This window comes from Hemitrygon akajei, chromosome 18 (assembly GCF_048418815.1).
Source record: "Hemitrygon akajei chromosome 18, sHemAka1.3, whole genome shotgun sequence".
NCBI classification, from domain to species: domain Eukaryota; kingdom Metazoa; phylum Chordata; class Chondrichthyes; order Myliobatiformes; family Dasyatidae; genus Hemitrygon; species Hemitrygon akajei.
Window position 1 is genome coordinate 43,455,019 of NC_133141.1, and position 21,245 is coordinate 43,476,263.

Here is a 21,245-nt window from a genome sequence, read left to right on the forward strand (position 1 = left end):
CATCCAAACAGATCATTTCATCGCAGCAGTACAAGAGCAAAGCCATAACAGAATGCAGAATATGGTGTTACAGTTACAGAGAAAAGCACAGTATTAGAATTTATATTTAAAAGAGGAGAATGATTAAAGGGAAGTAATAAATAGATCTACAGAGAACAGGTTGCAATGAGCCACCATTCTCTGACACTTTCTTGAAAAATGAAAGAGAAAGAGGATATAAAGTAAACAAATATTGGCAGATTCCACTGTCAGGGTGGCTGCAGGCTAAGACCACAAATAAATGAGGTTAGCTGCTTGGGAATAATTGCCATAAAGATACAAAAAGAAATTATTACCTCTGTTGTGCTTTATAAAAGTTACCTATCAACATTTATGCAACTAGCACTGACAGTATCCTCACAAAGTAGCAGAAAATGTTACTATTTCTGACTCTTTGATTTGCTACATCTAGGGCATCTTGGCAGATTAATAGCAATCAGTTATTTTACAGTAGTGCTCATTCATTTGTTTTTGTACCTCTAGCTTACCCAATTTTAGTTATTTGCGTCAATATTTTTATCATCTGTTATCATATTTCTTTCACCCAATTATTCCTATCTTGTTCCAATCCAATGTATATTATTAAAATCTCTTGGAATTTTACTTTAAATGTATTATAGATTTCTTTTGTTAAGCTCATATGAGTTGAGATAATTTTAATAGTCCCTTTTTATCCTTGAACTACGTATTAACTGAGAGAACTTTTGAACTTGTCAGCATCAGGCTTTTTTTTTGCAGCATACATGGCCATTACATGACCTTCCCATAAGTACAGCATTTTTTTTTAAATTCCTACGTAGTTTGCTGTAAAATTGTGTAAATCTGTTGCTAATTTCTTGATTACCTGGGCATTGTAATGTACTTTGTGCATATTTCTGGATCTTAATTTGCATCTGTCACTTTTTGGTGGAATTTTTCTACATACAACTTATCAGTCTCGCTTTACTTTTTTCTTTACATGGCCACTTTTTTCCCCCAAAATTTTTAATTGTGATGTTAACCCAGTCTATTTTTATTCTTTTTCACAATTCATTCCAATTTCATCTGCCTGCCTCATCTCTGTTCAAATGGTAGTTCAGTTTCATATTCATCCATTTTCCTAGTTCTTCTCATATGCTGTCAATCCTTCTGGCTTAATTCCCACCTTCCTTTAGAATTAATACCGTAGATTCCGGACTACAGAGCGCACCTGATTAAAAGCCGCTGGCTCTAATTTTAGAAATAAAATCAATTTTTTAATTGTAAAGGCCGCATCGGATTTTCGGCCGCAGGTGTCCCACGTTGTAATATGAGATATTTACACAGAAAGATATTACACGTGAGGATTTTTTTAACTTTTAATTAAATCCATATGGTAACAAAAACAAATACATATTGCAAATGCTTTTTTTCGAACCATGCCCGTACGCGGCTACTTTTAAATATACGTTGCGTATACTTCTTTACTGAACAACATTCCAATATCTCCTAACGACTGGTAAAAAAATATATATATTGCAGCCTACCAGGAAAAGTTATTGATCACCTTTAACTTAAAAGCAGAGTTCGCTCAGATCCAAAGCCGCTCGCGTAATGCGCTCCCCCCCTCCTTTCCGTTTATCGCAAACCGGCATTTTCCCACAAGACACCGCGAAACCGGGTGTGACGTCATAGCATCCCGCGATGTAGTACAGAAAACAAATATAGTTTAAACTAAGTAGGCAGCACAATGCTTCGAGTGTTTTCCATGTTGATGAGGGTGAGTACAAATGACTGATTTACAATAATTTAATTGTGAAAGTGCGCTTGATTTATCGTACAATTTCATTGGACCTCTGTGAACTACTCATCAATTTTATTGGTCTACTGTTATGAGGCAAAATGTTTACGAGGCGGCATGAAAAAAATCATGCATTAGCCGCTTCGGATTATTGGCCGCAAAGTTCAAAGCTGTTCAAAATGTGGGAAAAAAGTAGCGGCTTAAAATCCGGAATCTACGGTACTTGTTTCATACACCTAATTTCCAACCTGTTACTAAGTGTTGAGATCCCCAAACTAGAATTCGGCCTTAGATTGTCAACCTTGAACTTCCATTGCACAAGATTCCTCCTCTGCCTTGAGGAATAACCACAATAATGTGTGTGCCCTACGTGTATGGAGTTCTTAATTACCCCTTTAATACATGATTACTGAAAACTTTTGCCCTTTAAAGATCTCAAAGTTCTAACCTTAAATTGTTTGTATCATTTTGTTACCAACTTTGGCCATTATCCATTCAACTATTGGCAGCATATTGGGTCGATAAATTTTTGTTTGAAATCTTTTTCCTTTGTTGAAACATCTTGAGGCTGACGGGGACCACTCAGTATTTTATACTAAAATTCCCCTTGCCCGTGACGTTTTTCATGTCCTTGCTGGTGAGTTCAATGATTGAGTGCAGCCTCCGGTACTGGCCACTTCGATGGTGAGCTTTTCAAAATTGTGTGTGTCGTAATTGTTTTCCTCTTAATGCTTCTGGCCCCAGAGTCTGAAGTACAATCCAAAGTTAATTGGCTTTTGAGTGCTGATAATTACTTATCCTTCTGATGGCTAGTATTTTACATCTGTTAAAGCAATGTCAACATTTTGAATAGTTTAATCTTTCAGTGTTGGTGAGCAGATGTGAATAAACAAATTGACATGTTTATTCAGCATTTGTATATTTATTACTATTTTTGAAAGAGGATATTTATTTTCTCCAAACATTACAAAGGTACACTGTAAAATTTGGCCCAGGCTACCATTTTTATTTGAGTGGAGGTCTGTAAGCAAGATTGTATATACATACATGTAGACGTACAATAGCCTGATTGTTCAGTTACTCTGCTGGCAGCCAGACCTCTGGACCATTGATCCCAGTACATGAATTCAAATCCCACCAAAGCAGATGTGGAATTTAACTTAAAAGTAAACAAGTCTGGAATTTTTAAAGCATAATAATAGCTGTGAAATGACTGGTTTGTTCTAAAAACCAATGTGGCTCCCTAATATACTTCAAGAACAGCTCACTTCAGTCACAGTGACTGAAACCACTAGATTGTTGCAATAATTCACACATTTGGAGGGATGAGCTCTGTCCTGGGGCAGTTAGGAATGAACAACAGTTGCCAGACATGTCTATCTCACTCTGTACCACTGCCACAAGATAACAAGCTTCATGATATATGTCTGTGTGGCCAAGTGGTTAAGGCTTTGGGCTGGTGATCTGAAGGTCATTAGTTCGAGCCTCAGCCGAGGCAGCATGTGTGTCCATGAGCAAGGCGCTTAACCACAAACTGCTCCTGCACGTTTATAGCCCAGTGGCGCCAGTTAGTGCAGCATGGACAAGACAAGACAGTGATAATAAATCTGATTCTGAAATTCTTTAAAAGCAACCTGTACAGTTGATATTGCACAGGAAGAAGCCATTTATCCCATCACTGGAGCACCTTGCTAGTTCCCTTGCCCTGTTCTATAGCCCTGCAAAAGTTTCTTGACTATATGTTTATCCAGTTTGATTTTCAAAGCCACAGAAGTGCCTGTCTCCACCACATTTGTGTGCAGGCAGTGCATTCAAGGTTTCAGCCAGACATTGTTTTTAAGAAAATGTTTTTTCTCTAGACTTTCCTAGTTCTCTTTTATTTTGTACTTCTGATTTCTGATCCTTGACCTTCTATCTGAAGGAAACAGTAGCCACTATCCAAACTGTTCAGGCCTCTTATTGTTTTACTACTACTGTCAAATTTCTCCTTAGCCTTCTCACCTGTAAAGAAAACTATCCCAGTAACTTGTCTTTCATCCCAGGAAGCATGCGCATAAACCTCCCTAATATCCTTCCTACAACGAAGCAACCAAAACTGAACAAAATACTCCTATCTAAGACTCCAAAATCATTTTATAAAGGTCCTACTTCATTTTCAAATGCTCTGCCTTTGTGAATAAAACTCAAACTTGTGCATGCCTTCCTCAGTCTGCCCTGCCTCTTTCAATGATTTTTGCATACATACCTCCAGTTTCCTCTGCTCCTGCATCCCTTTTAGAATGGCCACCTTTGTTTCAGCAGTCGTATAAAAATATCAGATAAGTTCGAACAACTAATTTGAAAGATGTGAGACATTGTTCTTTAAATTCTAATCAGCTTCATTGCAGGTTGTTTTTGGTACAATTGAGATAAGAATGTTTTATCTTTGTGATACTATATTATCTACTATGCTTTCCATTGTCTGTCATAGGTTTGACTTTGTGATCTGGTTCAGATTAGATAAAAAGGAGGCCAGTTAATTAAAGTGATTCACAGTTATGAATATAGAATGGTAAAGGAAGAACAGGTCCTTCAACTCACGATGTGTGCGCTGAACACTAACATGTTAAATCCTAGCAGATTTGTACAAGTATTAGTTTAATTCTTAATTTAAAAAATGTAGTCCACTAAACTTCAAAGAGGTAAGGAAGAAAGGACAGGTCCTATCCAGGTTATGGTACAGTTCTGTTCCTGTGAAATGTTTATAATGCTGTCAGTCCATAGGTTGGAAGTGTCAGTAGTCAGCAAATCCATCCTGGTCTCACAATTGCTTAATTGTATGTGTATAAATTGGGTGCTCATAATCTGGGGAGAACCTGATTCTGGATCCAGTATCAAAAATCCAGCTGTCTAAAACTTGTACATTTCTGGAAATTCAGGTGGCTGACTGTTAGTCATGAAAACAGCCTTCAGCCCGCCAGCCACCCATTTACACTAATCCTTCATTAATCCCACTCTCTTTTCTCCCTCATTCTTATCAACTACCCCTGGACTCTCCTACTTGCCCACACATTAGGGGCACTTTACAGTGGCCAGTTAACCTACCAACCAAACTGCAATTGGAGGAAATTGGAACACCTGGAGGAAACCCACACAGTCACAGGGAGAACATAACATGGACAGGACCAGAGGTCAGCATTGAACTTGGTCCTCTGCTGCTGTGAGGCAACAGCTTTATTCCCTGTGCCACTATGTCACCCATGAATTCACTATTTAGTGAACCATGTTGCCTGGCTTTGCCACTTTGTAGTAGCATGGCGGTAATGTTTTAGAGCTCAGATGTGACGCAGCCTTAAGTGTGCAACCTCACTTTGAAAACAAGTTGACTTAAACTTTTGGTAATACAAAACAAAACTGAAGTTATTTTTTTGTTCCCAAACTTAATTTTCACATTATCCAATATCTGAAATGCAATATGGTCACTGACCCAGTGATGATAAACCTTTGGACCAGGTACCTGTAGGAATTTGAATAAAATATGGAAAATGCTCAGCAGATCAGACAACATTTATGGAGAGAAGCAAAGCTAACATTTCAGGTCAATGCTTTTCATTGTTTATTCATTTGAAATATTGCCCTCGACTTCAGGTTAGAGGAGTAAGATTTAAGGTTAGTGACAAAGGAGTTCAGTTTTATATATTTGGTTATGAGCCGCATTAGTGCTGTGACTAAAATTTAAATCTTTATCTGTGGAGATGTGATTGAGGAATGGTGGCATTATTTCATTGCTGTGATTCTTAAACAAGTCTTTTAATACAGGCAGAACTTTCCTGTATCTGCAGTTCCAAAATTCCAATGCAGAAAGTTATTCAAACAAACTTCATCCAATCCCATATATAATCAGCAATCTACATATAAATGTGGAAGTTCCTCCATCAAACCACAAGATTGAAGATTCTGAGGGGTGGACAATTCTTCTGTTAACATACAGGATTTGAACTTTAATCTAAAATTTGCTTGTGGCATAATGCTGCACTCCAATACTTCCCACCTGACAGACGCATCCTCCACTTGCTGGTCAGTGAACAGACCCAAAGAAGTTTTAGGTTTAGGATTTGAGATGTAAAGCTTCACAATGTCAACTACTGATAACCAGATGGTTGCTAAGCAATGATGAAGGCAGCAAGGAAGTTGCTGAAAATGTAGACATGCAGTATACCATTCATAGTGCAATTTATATTGAAGAGCCAATGCATGCAATTTGACACTTGTTGTTCAGGAGTAGTTGCATGGTAAAGCATTGTATATTCAGCTTTTAAAAAAGAAATACAGGTAAAACTTTCATGTTACATTTCTTAATGACACCTTTAATTAGTAAAAAGAATGGGCCTTTTTAGATATGTGAATTTTAAAACATGCACGTTGCTTTCCCAGATCGGTTCTTGGAAACTGTTTTTCCACAGAGTCATTAACAAGCTATAAACTAACTTTATGAATACTTGGAAAAGAATATTGGCAGGCCTCAAGTACTTTATCATCCTTAAAGTACTTAAAATATTTCTTGCAACAAAATTACATTCTGTTATACTTGGTGTGTGACTGCCCAATTACAACTTCATCCTGACTAGAAAATCCAACTGAAGTTGTTCACATTTGGGGATTTGTAATTCCTTTTGTCAGATTCAGGCACTACAGATGAATCGGACTGTTTGTTTTGAGAACTAAATGTGCAAAATGCTGGAAGCATTTCAGCAAATGGGTCAGGTGATTATCTACTATTGTTGCTGCCACCTGAGCTGTTTTGAAGCAAGTCCAGTGTTCAAATGTGAGCCTAGATTTTCTTTAGGTTCTTTTGAATTTGCTCTGTAGTTCCAGCAATTTCTGTTTATGTTGCTGGGAATTAGCAACTATATTAATAGCTTTACAGTACTGCATATTTTGGAAATACATTCAACAGGACATGCTTAGGCTTATGACTGCAACCTGATGAATCTTTTGCTGCTTGATTTGATCTAACAGTTTCTATAACTTCGCAGTTTCAGGTACAAAGGTGTTTATAATGCCAAATGGAATGCTAAAGAGCAACCAGCAACTCGTGGAGATGATTGAGAAAATAAAACCAGAAATCAGAACACTTATGGAAAAGTGCAATACAGTATGTATACAGGGAGCTGTCCTTTTGGGTTGCAGTTGGGCCAGATTCCATGTGTTATTGTTCTGTACTTGAGTGCTTCAGATGAAACTGAGCACAGCCCCACTGGTCTGGTATGTCTTGCACTCACTGATCTGCAGACAAATCATGCTGCAAACTCCACAGAAAGAAAAGTAATAATGATTTTCCCTATTCTTTATTTGGCCTCTCAAGACACTTTTGTATTTTAGAATTGGAAAAGCCAATTGAAACTTGTACAGTGTTATGTTTTTCATAAAATTCCACATTTTGCAATCAAGGCCCAGGCCTTTTTACATGAGGCTGTAAACTGGAAAAATAAATGAGATTCTATGATATATTTGGAAACTGGCCTTCAGAAAGCAAATCAATGCAAGTTCCATGTTTTTGAAGTATGAATCATTGGTAATTGGTTTGTTGTGACATGTACTAAGATGTAGTGAAACACTGTTCTGTATGCCTTTCATAAAGATTGTACCAAAACAATAGTACATCCAGGCAGTAACAGAATGCAAATTATAGTGTTGTTGGCAGTCCTATCCACTTGCTCATTTCTGAATATGTTACTGGTATACTTCAGCTGTGAAGCTTCTAAATTTTGAGTTCATAAACCAAAATGTGTATAAGGTCATAAGATATAGGAGCAGAAGTAGGCCTTTCGGCCCATTGGCCATTCATATTGGCTAATTTATTATTCCTTTCTACCCCATTCTCCTGCCTTCTGCCTGTAACTTTTGACACCATGACTACTCAATAACCTATCAAACTGCACTTTAAATATACCCAATGACTTGGCCTCCACAGCTGTCTGTGGCAATGAATTCTACAGATTCACCAACCTCTGGCAAAGAAATTCCTCCTTATCTCTGTTCTAAATGGACATCCAACTATTCTGAGGCTGTGGCCTCTGGTCCCAGACTCCCCTACTGTAGGAAACATCCTCTCCACATTCACTCTATCTAGGCCTTTCAATAACCATTAGGTTTCAATGAGATCCACCCTTTCATTCCAGAATCATTCTGATGAACCTCCTCTGGACCTTCTCCAGTGCCAGTATATCTCTTCTTGTATAAGAGGCTCCAAACAACTCACAGTACTCCCAAGTGTGGTCTGACCAATGCCTTATAAAGCCTCAGCATTATTTTCTTGCTTTTATATTCTACTCCTCTTAAAAAACGAATGGTAACACTGCATTTTCCTTCCTTACCACTGACTCAACTTGCAAGTTAACCTTTGGGGAATCCTGCACAAGGTCTCCCAAGTCTCTTTGTGCATCAACATGCACAACACGCTGGAGGAACTCAGCAGGTCGGGCAGCATCCGTTGAAAGGAGCAGTCAACGTTTTGGGCCAACACCCTTCGTCAGGACTGAAGAAGGAGGGGGCAGGGACCCTATAAAGAAGGTGGGGGGGAGGGTAGAAAACCAATCAGAGGAAAAATCGAGGGGTGGGGGAGGGGAAAGGCAGGAGAGGTGAAGAAGGACTGTAAGGGGAAAGCACTATGGGTAGTAGAAGAAGGCAGAATCATGAGAGAGGTGATAGGCAGCTAGAAGAGGAGACAGAGTGAAAGTGGGATGGGTGAAGGGAGAGGGAGGGAATTACCGGAAATTGGAGAATTTGATGTTCATACCAAGGGGCTGGAGACTACCCAGAGGGTATATGAGGTTTTGCTCCTCCAATCTGAGTTTGGCCTCATCATGGCAGTAGAGGAGGCCGTGTATGGACATATCCGAATGGGAATGTGAAGCTGAATTGAAGTGGGTGGCAACCGGGAGATCCTCTCTGTTGTTGCAGATAGAGCAGAAGTGCTCGATGAAGCGGTCCCCCAATCTGCATCAGGTCTCACCAATGTAGAGGAGGCCGCACCGGGAGCACCGGATGCAATAGATTACCCCAACAGACTCACAAGTGAAGTGTTGCCTCACCTGGAAGGACTGTTTGGGGCCCTGAATGGTGGTAAGAGAGGAGGTGTGGGGACAGGTGTAGCACTTATGCTTGCAGGGATAAGTACCAGGTGGGAGATTTGTGGGGAGGGACATGTGGACCAGGCAGTCGTGGAGGGAACGATCCCTGCAAAAAGCAGAGGGGTAGAGAGGGAAATATGTCCTTAGTAGTGGGGTCCTGTTGAAGGTGGCGGAAGTTGCGGAGGATAATATGTTGGATCCGGAGGCTGGTGGGGTGGTAGGTGAGAAGGCAGAATCTCTCATGATTCTGCCGCCTTCTACTACCCATAGTGCTTTCCCTTTAGATTCGTTCTTCACTGCTCCTGCCTATCCCCTCCCCCACCCCTTGATCTTTCCTCTGATTGGTTTTCCACCCTCCCCCCACCTTCTTTATGGGGCCCCTGCCCCCTCCTCCTTTAGTCCTGATGAAGGGTCTCGGCCCGAAACGTTGACTGCTCATTTCAACGGATGCTGCCCGACCTGCTGAGTTCATCCAGCTTGTTTGTATGTGTTGATTTGACCACAGCACCTGCAGTATACTTTGTGTTTACTCTTTGTGCACCTGATTTTTGAATTTTCTCTCTTTGTTTACTTGGAACACTATGTCACTTAATTGGGACAGGAAACTGTTACTGAACAGTTTCTTACTAGCATCAGTTGCGAGCGCTTATGTGGCCGTTAGACACTACAGCATGTTTAGAGCAAACAATTTTTAAATAGCTTTGCTTGTGTTCAATAAGCAGTCATTTTTGTTACTGATAATTGGTGAGTAATAAGCAGTAAGACAATTCAGAACTGTTATTTCCATGAAACCGGCTAATTGGGGCAGCCACTAAATTGGTCTCAATTTGTCCCAATTAACCAGAATCCGCTGTACCCAAAATCCCATTCCCTTCCTCATAACCCTCCCTTTTCTCTATCATCCATATTCCTAACTAAGAATCCCTGATGTTCTACCACCACCCCGGCAGAGTGTTCCATGCACCCACCACTCTGTAAAAACAACTTGCCTCTGACATCCCCCCTATATTTTCCTCCAATCACATTAAATTATGCTCCTTTTTACTAGCCATAGTGATCTTGTACAAAAAGATCACAGTTGGAAGGTGTTGAAGAAGCCTTGGCAAGCAGGTTCGTTTCATCTACTGGTACTCACTCCAGCCACAGTGCAAGAATGACGAAAGGCAGAAACATCCATTGTTGTGGATGGCATGACAACCAATCAGCTGCCTTGTCCTGGGTGTTGTTGAACATCTTGGGGAGTCATTCACTGCAAATTACCTACTGCTGTCATCTTTTTGTAGCCATGTCATTTCAGTATCTAATTTCTGGGCAGTAGTGATTCACAACATTTGTGATGGAGATTTGACAATGAAAATATGTTTAAGCACCACGAGCTGGTGGTTAAGTTTCCAAATTAGAGATGGTCATCATTAGGCAAGGGTGTTGGAGCAATGAATAAAATTGGGCGGTATGCTAGCATAGAGCTATTATAGCACCGGTGATCTGTGTTTAACGCTGTCTCAGAGGAGTTTGTACGTTATTCCTGTCACCACATGGGCTCCGGTTTCCTCTCACATTCCAAAGACATATGGGGTTGTCGGTCAGTTGGTTACATGCATGTAATTGGACAGAGTGGGCTCTAAGAAATCATTAACATGAGAAAATCTGCAGTTGCTGGAAATCCAAGGCAATGCACACAAAATGCTGGAGGAACTCAGCAGGTCAGGCAGCACCCAAGGAAAGGAATAAACAGTCGACATTTCTGGCTGATGGCCCAAAATGTCAGCTGTTTATTCCTTTTCATAGATATTGCCTGACCTGCTGAGTTCTACCAGCATTTTGTGTGTGTTGTCGAAGAAATCCTTTCCGTAGTTCTGCCAATATTGAGGACTGTTGAGCAGCTGTTGGTTACGTGCCAAGTCAGTAAAGCCAAGTGAGCATTTTGTTCTGTTTTTTCCTTCCACACACTCATGAGCCATATCATATTACTCCACTACACACAAAAAAAGGATTAGTGTTCCAGATGGAGCTTTTTTTTTTAGTGTTGTTATCGGAACTTCCTGTAAATGTTTGTGCAGCTGTGTAATATCCATTTTATTAACCAATGCAGGTTAAAATGTGGGTCCAATTGTTGATACCAAGGATAGAAGATGGCAACAATTTTGGTGTTTCTATTCAGGTAATATCCTTCATTGTGTTTTGTACTTTAGATTTTAACTTGCTTATTTTCTGAAGCCTTGTTTAGTTAGCACCTAGGTTTTTGGAGTGAGTTTTTCTACACATGGACCTGGACATTGTGAGCTGGGGGATTGGAACAGTGGGCAGAATATTATGGCATGATATTTTCTGCCATAATATCTTTGTCCTCACTGCCTTGTTTTATTTCTTTCTCATTTACAATTTCAGGAAGAGACTGTTGCAGAACTTAGAACAGTTGAAAGTGAAGCTGCTTCATACTTGGACCAGATCTCTAGGTAAAATACACATCCTGATGTAGAAATAATTTCCTGAATTTATTTATCAGCCTATTTTAGCTCAAGCATGTCAGATCTCAAACTTAAACTGTATACATGGAATCTCTTTAAAGTTTAATTGATCATTGAATTTTTATTAATCCTCAGCACTACAATAATATTAATGTTTTAGGTATAGCTATAATTACCCTTAAACTTCAATAGAAGTAAATTATACACAGCCTTCAGCCTATAAAACATGTTTTTTTCAGATATTACATAACAAGAGCAAAGTTGGTGTCCAAAGTAGCCAAGTATCCTCATGTGGTAAGTGGAATGAGCTTGCATTTTAACTTGAATCACCAAAGTTAATAAAAAAAAAATTCAGATCACTGAATGGGCATTGAAACAGATATTTTCTGCGATAACAATGTAAAAGAAATACATGGTGTTCTGTTGAGAAAAGAGTCTGTTTTTCTAAAATAATCCATAGTGGGCATAAATAAAGTTCAGATGGGTATACCATATTAGAGAGGAAAAGAGTAAATATTAACAAATTAATTATAAGTTTCTGAGCTTGGTCTTTCTAGGGTCCCTAAATGTGCAAGAGTGGTGCGTGTGGCTATTTTTTTTTTAAAGAAAACTGTCTTAAAAGTACACTGTATCTTTAATTTATTGTATAGGGAGTGGGGAACACAACATATTCAAGAGGCTTAGACAGGGTAGATGTGGAATTGGTTGCCATGTCTGGAACCATTGGGTAATACAGTCCAAGTAAGAGGCCTACCATTCAGAATGGAGATAAAAAATATTCTTTGTCCAGAGACTGGATACTTCTTTAGAATTCACTACCTGTGGAGATTCAATTGCTATGAATGTTCAAGAAAGAGACAGATAAACTTTTCGATATGAGGGTCATGGCTAACTCAGGAAAGTGGGACTGGGGGAAAGGATCAGGCAAAGTCTTGGATAACGAAGCAGTTGCAAGGATTGAATGTCCTAATTCTGTTTAGAGGAAAGGCAATTGAACAGCACCTAAAAATAGTTACTAATCTTATTACTTAATAATGCAGTGGGGAGAAATATTTGCCAAGGTGTTAGTTAATACTAATATCCCCTTAGTTAACTCCAAAGAGATGACTTACTGAAATCTTTTCTCTACAACTTGGCAGCATATTTACCCTGTACTAATTGATGGGAATATGGTCAATTTTCAGCTTGTTTCTCAAGTACAGTTGAGAGTCTGCTGTCATCCTACTTTGAACAACCAGTGATCTTCCAAAAATCATTATTGGGGAAGACGAAACGTGATTGTACTTCAAGTCTAGTTCATCATGTGACTTGCAGCACCAAGACTCACCAAAACCATTAGCACCAATTTGCATTCACCTTTATTATATAGAACATTTCTTCACAGTGATAATTTATTATTTTCCTTGACTTCAAGATTTCTCTCTCTGATTTTCCAGTAGCATGCTAATTGGCAAAATAAGTTTTTCAGCACAATTTGTCAATTTGGCTCCTCTCCACTTAAACATTCTCCCTACCTGGGTATAGCTTTTCTTCGCAGGATGTCCTTAGCTGTTTACCCCAGTTGGGGTAAGTATTGCTGTTTTCAGGAATGTGTAATACAAAGTTTGTGCTCCCAAAATAGTTTCCCCTGTACACGCTAAGTGTCAATGGCATGTTTGCAATTGCAAAACTACCTGCATATGTCTAGTTTTGACCACTAATGCAGATGCTTCAGGGCTTTACCACAGTTTTGAATATTAGTGAATGGTTTAACTAAAGTTAGAGCAATACTATGCCTGTTTTTGATTTTAGGAAGATTATCGTCGCACGGTATCAGAAATTGATGAAAAGGAATACATTAGTCTTCGATTAATTGTTTCTGAGCTGAGAAATCAATATGTAAGTATAAATTTTGTCCAAAACAGCAATGGTCCCATGAAAAATCTTTTAACGTTACTTTCAGTTTTTTGAAGTCTCAAGCTGTGGGTTTAGTGCATTTTGAACTGGGCCTCTTGCTATTTCGTTTTTGCCAAGACAACATCTATTATTACATAAATAACTTTTTTTAAATTCCTGAACTTCCTGTGTGGGAATCTAAATGAACTCATTGCCTCCCTTCAACATCGAAGAATGGAAATTTTCCTTGTGAATATTTGGAGATTCAAAAATCATAACCTAATTCCCTATTGTGAGGAATGTGGGGAGGTTCAATGTTTTTTTTCCCCATAATGATTAAGGGCACAGAGTTAATCAGAATCATGTGCTTATGGAATGCTTCACTAACAATAATATCCCTCCTCTCCATTTTATATTTTGAAATAATTATGTGGGCATTAATGGTGCAGTGGGACAGAGTCTTTTGACTTGTACTTGCATTTAGTCAAGACTTATTGATTGGATGAATATCCCTTCTCTGGTTATGATAGGAACAGAATATGTTGCGATATTCTGACAAAGTTTTGAGAATGACTTAATGAAATCATAAAAAGTTGGGTGGGGGAGGGGAGTCACATATTTGGGGGTTGGTGCAAATTAAGCCTTGTATCCCAAAGTGCAAATTGCTATTCTTTATATCACAGTCTGTTGACTACTAGCTCTCTTACTAGATAGGGGGTGGGGGGGGGGGGGGGGGGAAGAGGCCTCTTTTTATTCAGATTACTTCAAAACCCAGCACATTGGAAGTACAGAACAAAAGTTTGTCCTCTCAGGTAATATGCAAGACCAGCACATTTGCAAATCTCCAGGGTTCTGACAAACGTTCACTGACCCTAGCTCAGCAGTCAATATGGGTTAATTAGACATGTTGAGATTCTTCCAAGTTGCTTTCTGATGGTTATAGAAACCGTTGCTATAAAGGAGCCGAAGACCTGGGAGTTCTCTCTTTAGATGGCTCATGCAAATTTAAAGATAGCAGCATTTACACTTCGGAGAGCCCAATTATGGTATATCGGTCGTTGCTCAGCTTCCTGTATTTAAATAAATCATTTGTTTACCTACAAGGAAAATTTGCATTCCAAACCAGATAAACAGAAACTATCCATATATTCCTCAGCTTGGCTTGGAACCTTCTAATTGTGCTAAGACAATGTGTTCATTACAACTTTGCAAGTACAAAAGCAGAAGGATTTAATGCTTTCTTAGTTACCCCCTCCCCCAAAACCATTCTATTCAATCCTTTTGGCTTAAAAATAACCTAAAATGACATGAGGACTGTGGAAAGTTAATTTTATAGGATGATCCTATCACAAGCTGTTTAGAGTTGCTACCATGCCTTTTGAGAAAAGCCCCTTTCATCTTAGTGTAGATAAACAAAAAGGTCACCTTAATATTAGATGCTTTGGATTTGATCAAATATGTGGGTATCAGAGCTATGTTTGAGCACAGGAAGGTCATTTTGCTTTGCTGTAGAGCACTGTATGTGTGAAATTTCTTTGCATCGCATTCCATAATTGATCCAACTTGAGCTTCTGAACTTACAGGCATTATCTGATTCAATTTTGTTTTTTAAAAAACAGCTAGATACTAAAAACTTAATCGAGTAGTGTTTTGGTTGACTTTCTTTTCAAAACTTGTTGATATAAAATAACTTTCAATGTGTAGCTCTGCAGCGAGAAGCCCTTATTTCCAAAAGTTTAAGTTCCTTATTGGCTGGTTCATTTGAATAAACTAAATAACACTCTTGACAGTTATTTTTATAGTATGCAGATTTTTAAATGGAGCTTACTGTATTTCTTGAACTCTAAAATATCACCAAGGAACGCTTTGTCGAGCACCTCTGCTCCATCCACCAAAAGCAGTGTTTCCCAGTGGCCAAACATTTCAATTCCTATACCCATTCCGACATGACGGTCCATGGCCACTTCTGTAACAGTGAGGCCACTCTCAGGGTGGAGGAGCAACACCTTCTGTTCCATCTGGGTAGCCTCCAACCTGATGGCATGAACATTGATTTCTCCTTCTGGTAATTTTTTCCCTCCCCTATCCCTCTTCTATTCCCCATTCTAGCTTCACCTGCTTCTCACCTCCCCTTGGTGCTCCTCCTTCCCTCTCCCCTATGGCCCATTCTCCTCTACTATCAGATTCCTCCTTCTCCAGCCCTTTGCTTTTCCCAACCACCAGGTATCACTAATCACCTTCTAGCTAATCCTCCTTCCCTCCCTCACCTTTACATTCTGATGTCCTCCCGCTTCCTTCTCAGTCCTGAAGAAGGGTCTTGGCCCACAATATCAAATGCTTATTAATTTCCATAGATGCTGCCTGACCTGTTGAGTTCTCCAGTAATTTGTGTGTGTTGCAAAGAATCACTGAACTGTTTTGCCAATTATTGGATACAAGTTATGTAATTCCTTTGCGCCACTGAGATACAAATGCACCATTCCCAGAAGATGCCAGATATTTATCAAGTAATGGTAGGTTGTCTTAGACCATTGATCATCTTAGGGACACACTAAAGACAAAATGAGTCTCTTTATGCAGATGATGTTCAAATGTCAACTTTATTCTACTTTGTTTCAATAATGTACCTTAACATAAAATACAAAGAAGGCTTCTGCAAAAGTATGTTCCGTTTTTCATACTGTTTGCCCTCAAGTATAAGAGCCATGATATGAACCCTTTTGGTTTCAAGTCCACTTGATTGTAATTGTCCAACCTCGTGCTGGCAGAGTTTCATTCCAGCTTTGATTCAAACCCAAGCCATCAAGGTTCGTGGTACATTTATTAAGTATGAACACGGTTTACAACTTTGAGATTTGTGTTCTCCAGGCAGCCACGAAACAAAGAAACGCATGGAAACTATTCAAAGAAAATCATCAGCCACTGCCCCACGCACAAAAAAAACCAAATCGCGCAAACAGCAACAAGAACATCAACCCCCCCCATGCTAAAAAGCAACAAATCGCGCAAATGGCAACATCAATCCCTCCATGCTTAAAAAAATCGCGCAAATGGCAACATCAATGCCCACCCCACCATGCTAAAAAAAAATAAGCCATGTTAATGAAGAGAGACTGACTTATTGTTCAGGCCTTCCTAGGGAAGAGTAGATTTGTAAATTTTACATCACATTTTTTTTCCCCTAACAGGTAACGTTACATGACATGATCCTTAAAAACATTGAAAAAATCAAACGACCCAGGAACAGCAATGCAGATGCACTGTATTAACATGCTTGTCTCGTGAAACGGAATCTGACCTTGGTAACCCCAAATATGAGACCATGATTGCCTTGGCTTATTGAGTGAAATTGGTCTTGCTGCAGTAAAAGGAAATTGGTTGGAAAGTGAAGCACAGGGTTAGTTGCATTTTAGTGAAATAAACGATAAGAAAGAATCTCCATTCTTTTATTTTTGTGATGTTTAAGAGGTTTTTTAATCCTCAGGAATCTTTTCCCATTTGCTCTAAAGGATCTTTGTAATGTACAGTATTAGTGATCATAGGAAGCAGTTATGTTTAGAAGTAGGTTTTATTTCAAAAGTAGTATTTTTCACATCCATTAATATCTTTAATGTGATCCACAAAAGCTGATGTATAAAATATTCTGTACATTCTGAACGATTATTCAAGTACAACTTTTATGTACAGGGAATCACTCAAAACACGAGCCACATGTTTGCAGGCAGCATATGATAAATGAAAACACACAGTCATTGCACCATACTTTACATTTATTGTCTGTTCCTTTTCACTATCCTAGTCACCCGCACACACTGTTTCTTTTACGAGGAAGTTATTTGAAAATATTCTTTTAAAATAAAGCATAGTGCTGTATGCTTGGTCTGAGTTCCATAATGGGGCTTAAATGAAGCTAAAAATTCTATGTAAATTACACATTTCTGTGATCTAACGCCCATAAATTAGAATACTGAACATTAGATTTTCCTGTTAATCCATGCTTTCAGCATTTTTTTTTTCTTGTGAAGTTGCTCCCAGTTTTTAAGTCAGTCTCTGCACTTTGCTAAGAACTTTTCACCTTTGATCTGCAAGATGTGCGAATGTTCTGCTCCTTAGTCAAGGGTTTGGGCGTGTGGGTGGGGAGGGAGGTAGGGGAAGAAATTTGCAAGTCATAATAATTTCTATTGAGCCCAACCTTCAGAACGCGACAACTATAAAACTATATTTAAAAGCAAATAAAACATGCCTCCTAGATACTTTGTGTTGAGGTCTGTGTATGATAATCTGTCGAGTAACTTTTTATATACAAATATAAAAAAATCTGTTTACATCATGCAGTGTTACAAGATAATTACATTAAAGACTACAGAAGTAGGTTTAATAGAGATTGATATAATTGTGTTACTGTGCCAGTTATTATACTGTGTTTATAAAATCAAATTAATATGATTTTTTTTTTCAAAATAAGCTTTCTTTATAAGTATTAAAACAAAATACAGATTCTGGAAAGCTGAAATCAGAAGAGAAAATGTTGGAAATACTTAGTATGTGCAGAGGAAAAATACAATTAACCTTTTAAATCTATGGACTGTTATCAGAAATATCTATTTGATGGGCAGATAATGCAGAATTTTCCAATCTTGTTTAAAAATACCACTCATTAGTTTTATTCATCTAATTTTGCTGTTGTTTTCTTTCATTATTTTCATCCTTCCTTGCACAAGCATTAACTGGATGTCTGGGTAATCAAAGCAATGAAATATGGCAGTGCTATGAAACATGTTTGTTAATGTACTCTAATTTCTCAGAAAGAATTATAAAAACATGCACATTATGTTTTGCTGGAAACATATTTATGGTATTGCCATTACAAGGATTTAAACTCAAGGTAACCTACATATGATAATCTGAATATATCTGGTCCAACACACTGTGAAACTATTACTGCTCCAGTGGAATCTGCACAGACTTTTAAGTCTGATATTTGGAAATAATTAAAGCAGGAAACAGCAGCAAAAGATTTTGTTAAAAGCTGTTTCTATATTTTACAATAAGAACATGCTGATTTAAAATTATTTTTTTAATTTGAGATCGCTACTGGACAGTGTACTTTGTCCAAGCACACTTCCGCAAACTTTTACATGAGCCAGAGCATCATAATACAGCTGCAGAGGTCAATCCAGCATTCTAATCTGGAGCTTTACAGTTAAGATTCAAGATTGTTTAATGTCATTTTCTGTGCACAAGTGTAAGGAGAATGAAGTAATTGTTACTGTGGATCCAATACAGCACACGAAAAAACTCACAAGTTAACACAATAACAATAAAAATCACACAATAAATACATAAGATAGCTTGTGTACATAGATTGTATGACTATAAAGTGATGCTAGGCTGTACATAAGGTGACAGGTGGGAAATAAAGTAGTGGTGGAGTTGGTGGGTGGAGGTGTTGATCAGTCTTACTGCTTGGGGAAAATAACAAGTCTGGTGGTCTTGGCGTGGATGCTATGTAGACTTCTCCCTCAAAGGAGTAGGACAAACAGTCCGTGAGCAGGGTATGTGGGATCCTTCATGACTGGCCCTTTTCTGGCACCTTTCTGTATAGATGACCTTGATGGTGAGTAGGCTGGTGCCAGTGATACGTTGGGCAGTTTTGAGTACCCGTCGTAGGTCCTTCCTGCCCACCACAGTGCAGTTTCCTTAGCATGCAGTGGTGCAGCTTGTTAGGAAGCTCTCTACTGCACTGAATATGGATGTGACGTGAGTAAAGCTGAATTCTGCCACTCATCGGGGTAACAGGCCTCTGGTATTCTGCATCCTTGCTATGTTCTTTTCCTGCATTTCCAGTGACAGAATGGTGCCAGAAAGCAAGTCTGCAAAATAATTATTTAGCATACACTAGCAAATTTTAAATAATTGAACCGTGGACACCTAACAGGTAAGAAACTGTCTCTGCTAATGAAATTTTCTATTTTCTGTTACTCATCTAAGGGAGCAAATATTAGTTTATTCAGCTGATCATCACCTGCAACCTTGGTTTATGTGTAGCCATAACTGCTGTTTTGTATCACTCCATAAATGTGTATTCTCTCGTGTAGAAAGGAAAGGAAACAATACTGTGACTAGAGAGGGGAAAAAGCCTTGAACTTAGGCAGGCAACAACTGTGGGGCGGGGGAGTGGATACAATGTTTTGAGTCTTGATCCTTCATCTGGACTGAAACAGTAGAGGGGAAATGGCCAGTAGCAAGAGGAGATGAGTGTTTTATGGGTAGATGAAATCAAATGAGAGAGGGAAGGGTGGCAATATCAAAGGTAATAGGGGAGACAGAGTACTGCAGATTATAGGATCTGATAAAGGAATGTAAAAAGTTTTAGGCAGATGGAGTGGGATGTTGGGAGATCTGAGTGAGAGGACCTGGGTAGACCAGAAAGCGAGTGAGTGGGAGTAGGTTTCATGAAATTGGAGAATTTGGTGCTCATGGCTGTGGGTTTTATGCTACCCAAGGGGAATATGAGTTGCTGTTGTTTATACTTAGCTTTACCCTGGTAACGGAGAAGTAGCATTAAAGTAGCTTGCAACTGTGAGCACCAGGTTGCTATTGTGGATGGAGTTCAGGTGTTCAGCAAGGTAGTTGCCTAGTGTACTCGGTCTCACTGATGCAGAGGAGGCCACATTGAGAGCACTGAATGTTAATAGATGAAGTTGTCAGAATCTCTCACTGAGTTGCACAAGCAGACGTCCAATAAAAACCTTACATTTTCCTTTGCAGCTGTAAAAGTTCATTCTGGTAGTGGTGAAGGCTGATTATATTTGACAATCCTGGAGTAAGCTATTCAGCCCTTTGAGTCTGACCAACCATTCAATATGATAAAGACTGATCATTTATTTCAATACTATATTCCCACTTCTTGCATGCATTTTAATGCCTGTTATATCTAGACATTTGTTTATGTCCTTTAATGCATTCTGTGACTTGGACTCTGCTGGGTGGAGAAATTTCTCCTCATTTCAGTCCTAACTCTCCACTGGAGCCTGTGATTCTTCTAGATCACTCAGCTGGGGGAATATCCTCCACAGATCCATTGTCTCATGGAGGTGCTGGAGACTGCCTCGTTACTAACCTCCAATTCAGGAGAGCTCCCATTCACTGCCACCAGACGCATAGTTGCCGTACCCCACATTGCTAGTTTCTATCTGCCCAAGATCCACAAACCTGACTGTCTTGGTAGGCCTATTATCTCTGTCTGCCCCTGCCACACTGAACTCATGTCCTCATCCCTCTACTCCATTGTATTCCTCTTGGTTCAGTCTGTCCTGACCTACATCTGTGACACTTCACATGCTCTTGGTCTCCTCGACAACTTCCAATTCTCTGACCTTGACCACCTATTTTCACCATGGATGTCTAGTCCGTATACATTTCTATACAGTCCCTATACTGTACACTTCTTTTCCCGCTCAAGAAGGCCTTAAAGCTCTCCACTTCTTTCTCAACAAAAGACCGGACCAGTTCCCCTTCCACCACCACATCCTCTATCTAGCAACCGGTCCTCACATGCAATAATTTCTCTTTCTCCAAACCCAAGGAGTACCATGGGCCCCAGTTATGCTTGCCTTTTCGTTGGCTTCGTAGAACAGTCTATGTTCCAAGGTTTTCCTGTTAACACCTTCCACTTTTGTTTAACCCCCCCCCACACACACACACACACACACACCCTCCACTTAGTGCAGCGATCGCTCCCCCTCTGATCCCCTTGTCCATACATCCATCCCCACTAATCTTGCTCCAAACACATACAAGCACCAATCATAATACTTATTTCAGGTGCTGATCACCAATTAAACCCACGTGTTAAAGGCCAATAATACTATAAATTGTCCAGTAGCAAGGATTGCCCTAGAATCCTTCGTTTCCATCTTTATCTCGTCTTGGTATGCTCAGTGACCTTGAGTCCCGGGTTTGAACAGAAAGGCTTTCAATGACCATGGT

At 39.3% G+C, this 21,245-nt stretch overlaps 1 protein-coding gene across 1 annotated transcript in view; it reads left to right on the forward strand.

The window, feature by feature from the left end:
* The window catches only part of psme3 (proteasome activator subunit 3), a 33,004-nt gene extending 14,403 nt beyond the window's left edge, over nucleotides 1–18,601 (forward strand). The window contains exons 6-11 of the mRNA XM_073071527.1: nucleotides 6,814–6,932; nucleotides 11,003–11,071; nucleotides 11,299–11,366; nucleotides 11,618–11,672; nucleotides 13,170–13,256; nucleotides 16,442–18,601. Of these exons, the coding sequence (XP_072927628.1) occupies nucleotides 6,814–6,932; nucleotides 11,003–11,071; nucleotides 11,299–11,366; nucleotides 11,618–11,672; nucleotides 13,170–13,256; nucleotides 16,442–16,522 (479 nt within the window). The 3' untranslated portion in view covers nucleotides 16,523–18,601. The remainder of the gene's footprint in view (nucleotides 1–6,813; nucleotides 6,933–11,002; nucleotides 11,072–11,298; nucleotides 11,367–11,617; nucleotides 11,673–13,169; nucleotides 13,257–16,441) is intronic.
* The last annotated feature ends 2,644 nt before the right edge of the window (nucleotides 18,602–21,245 follow it).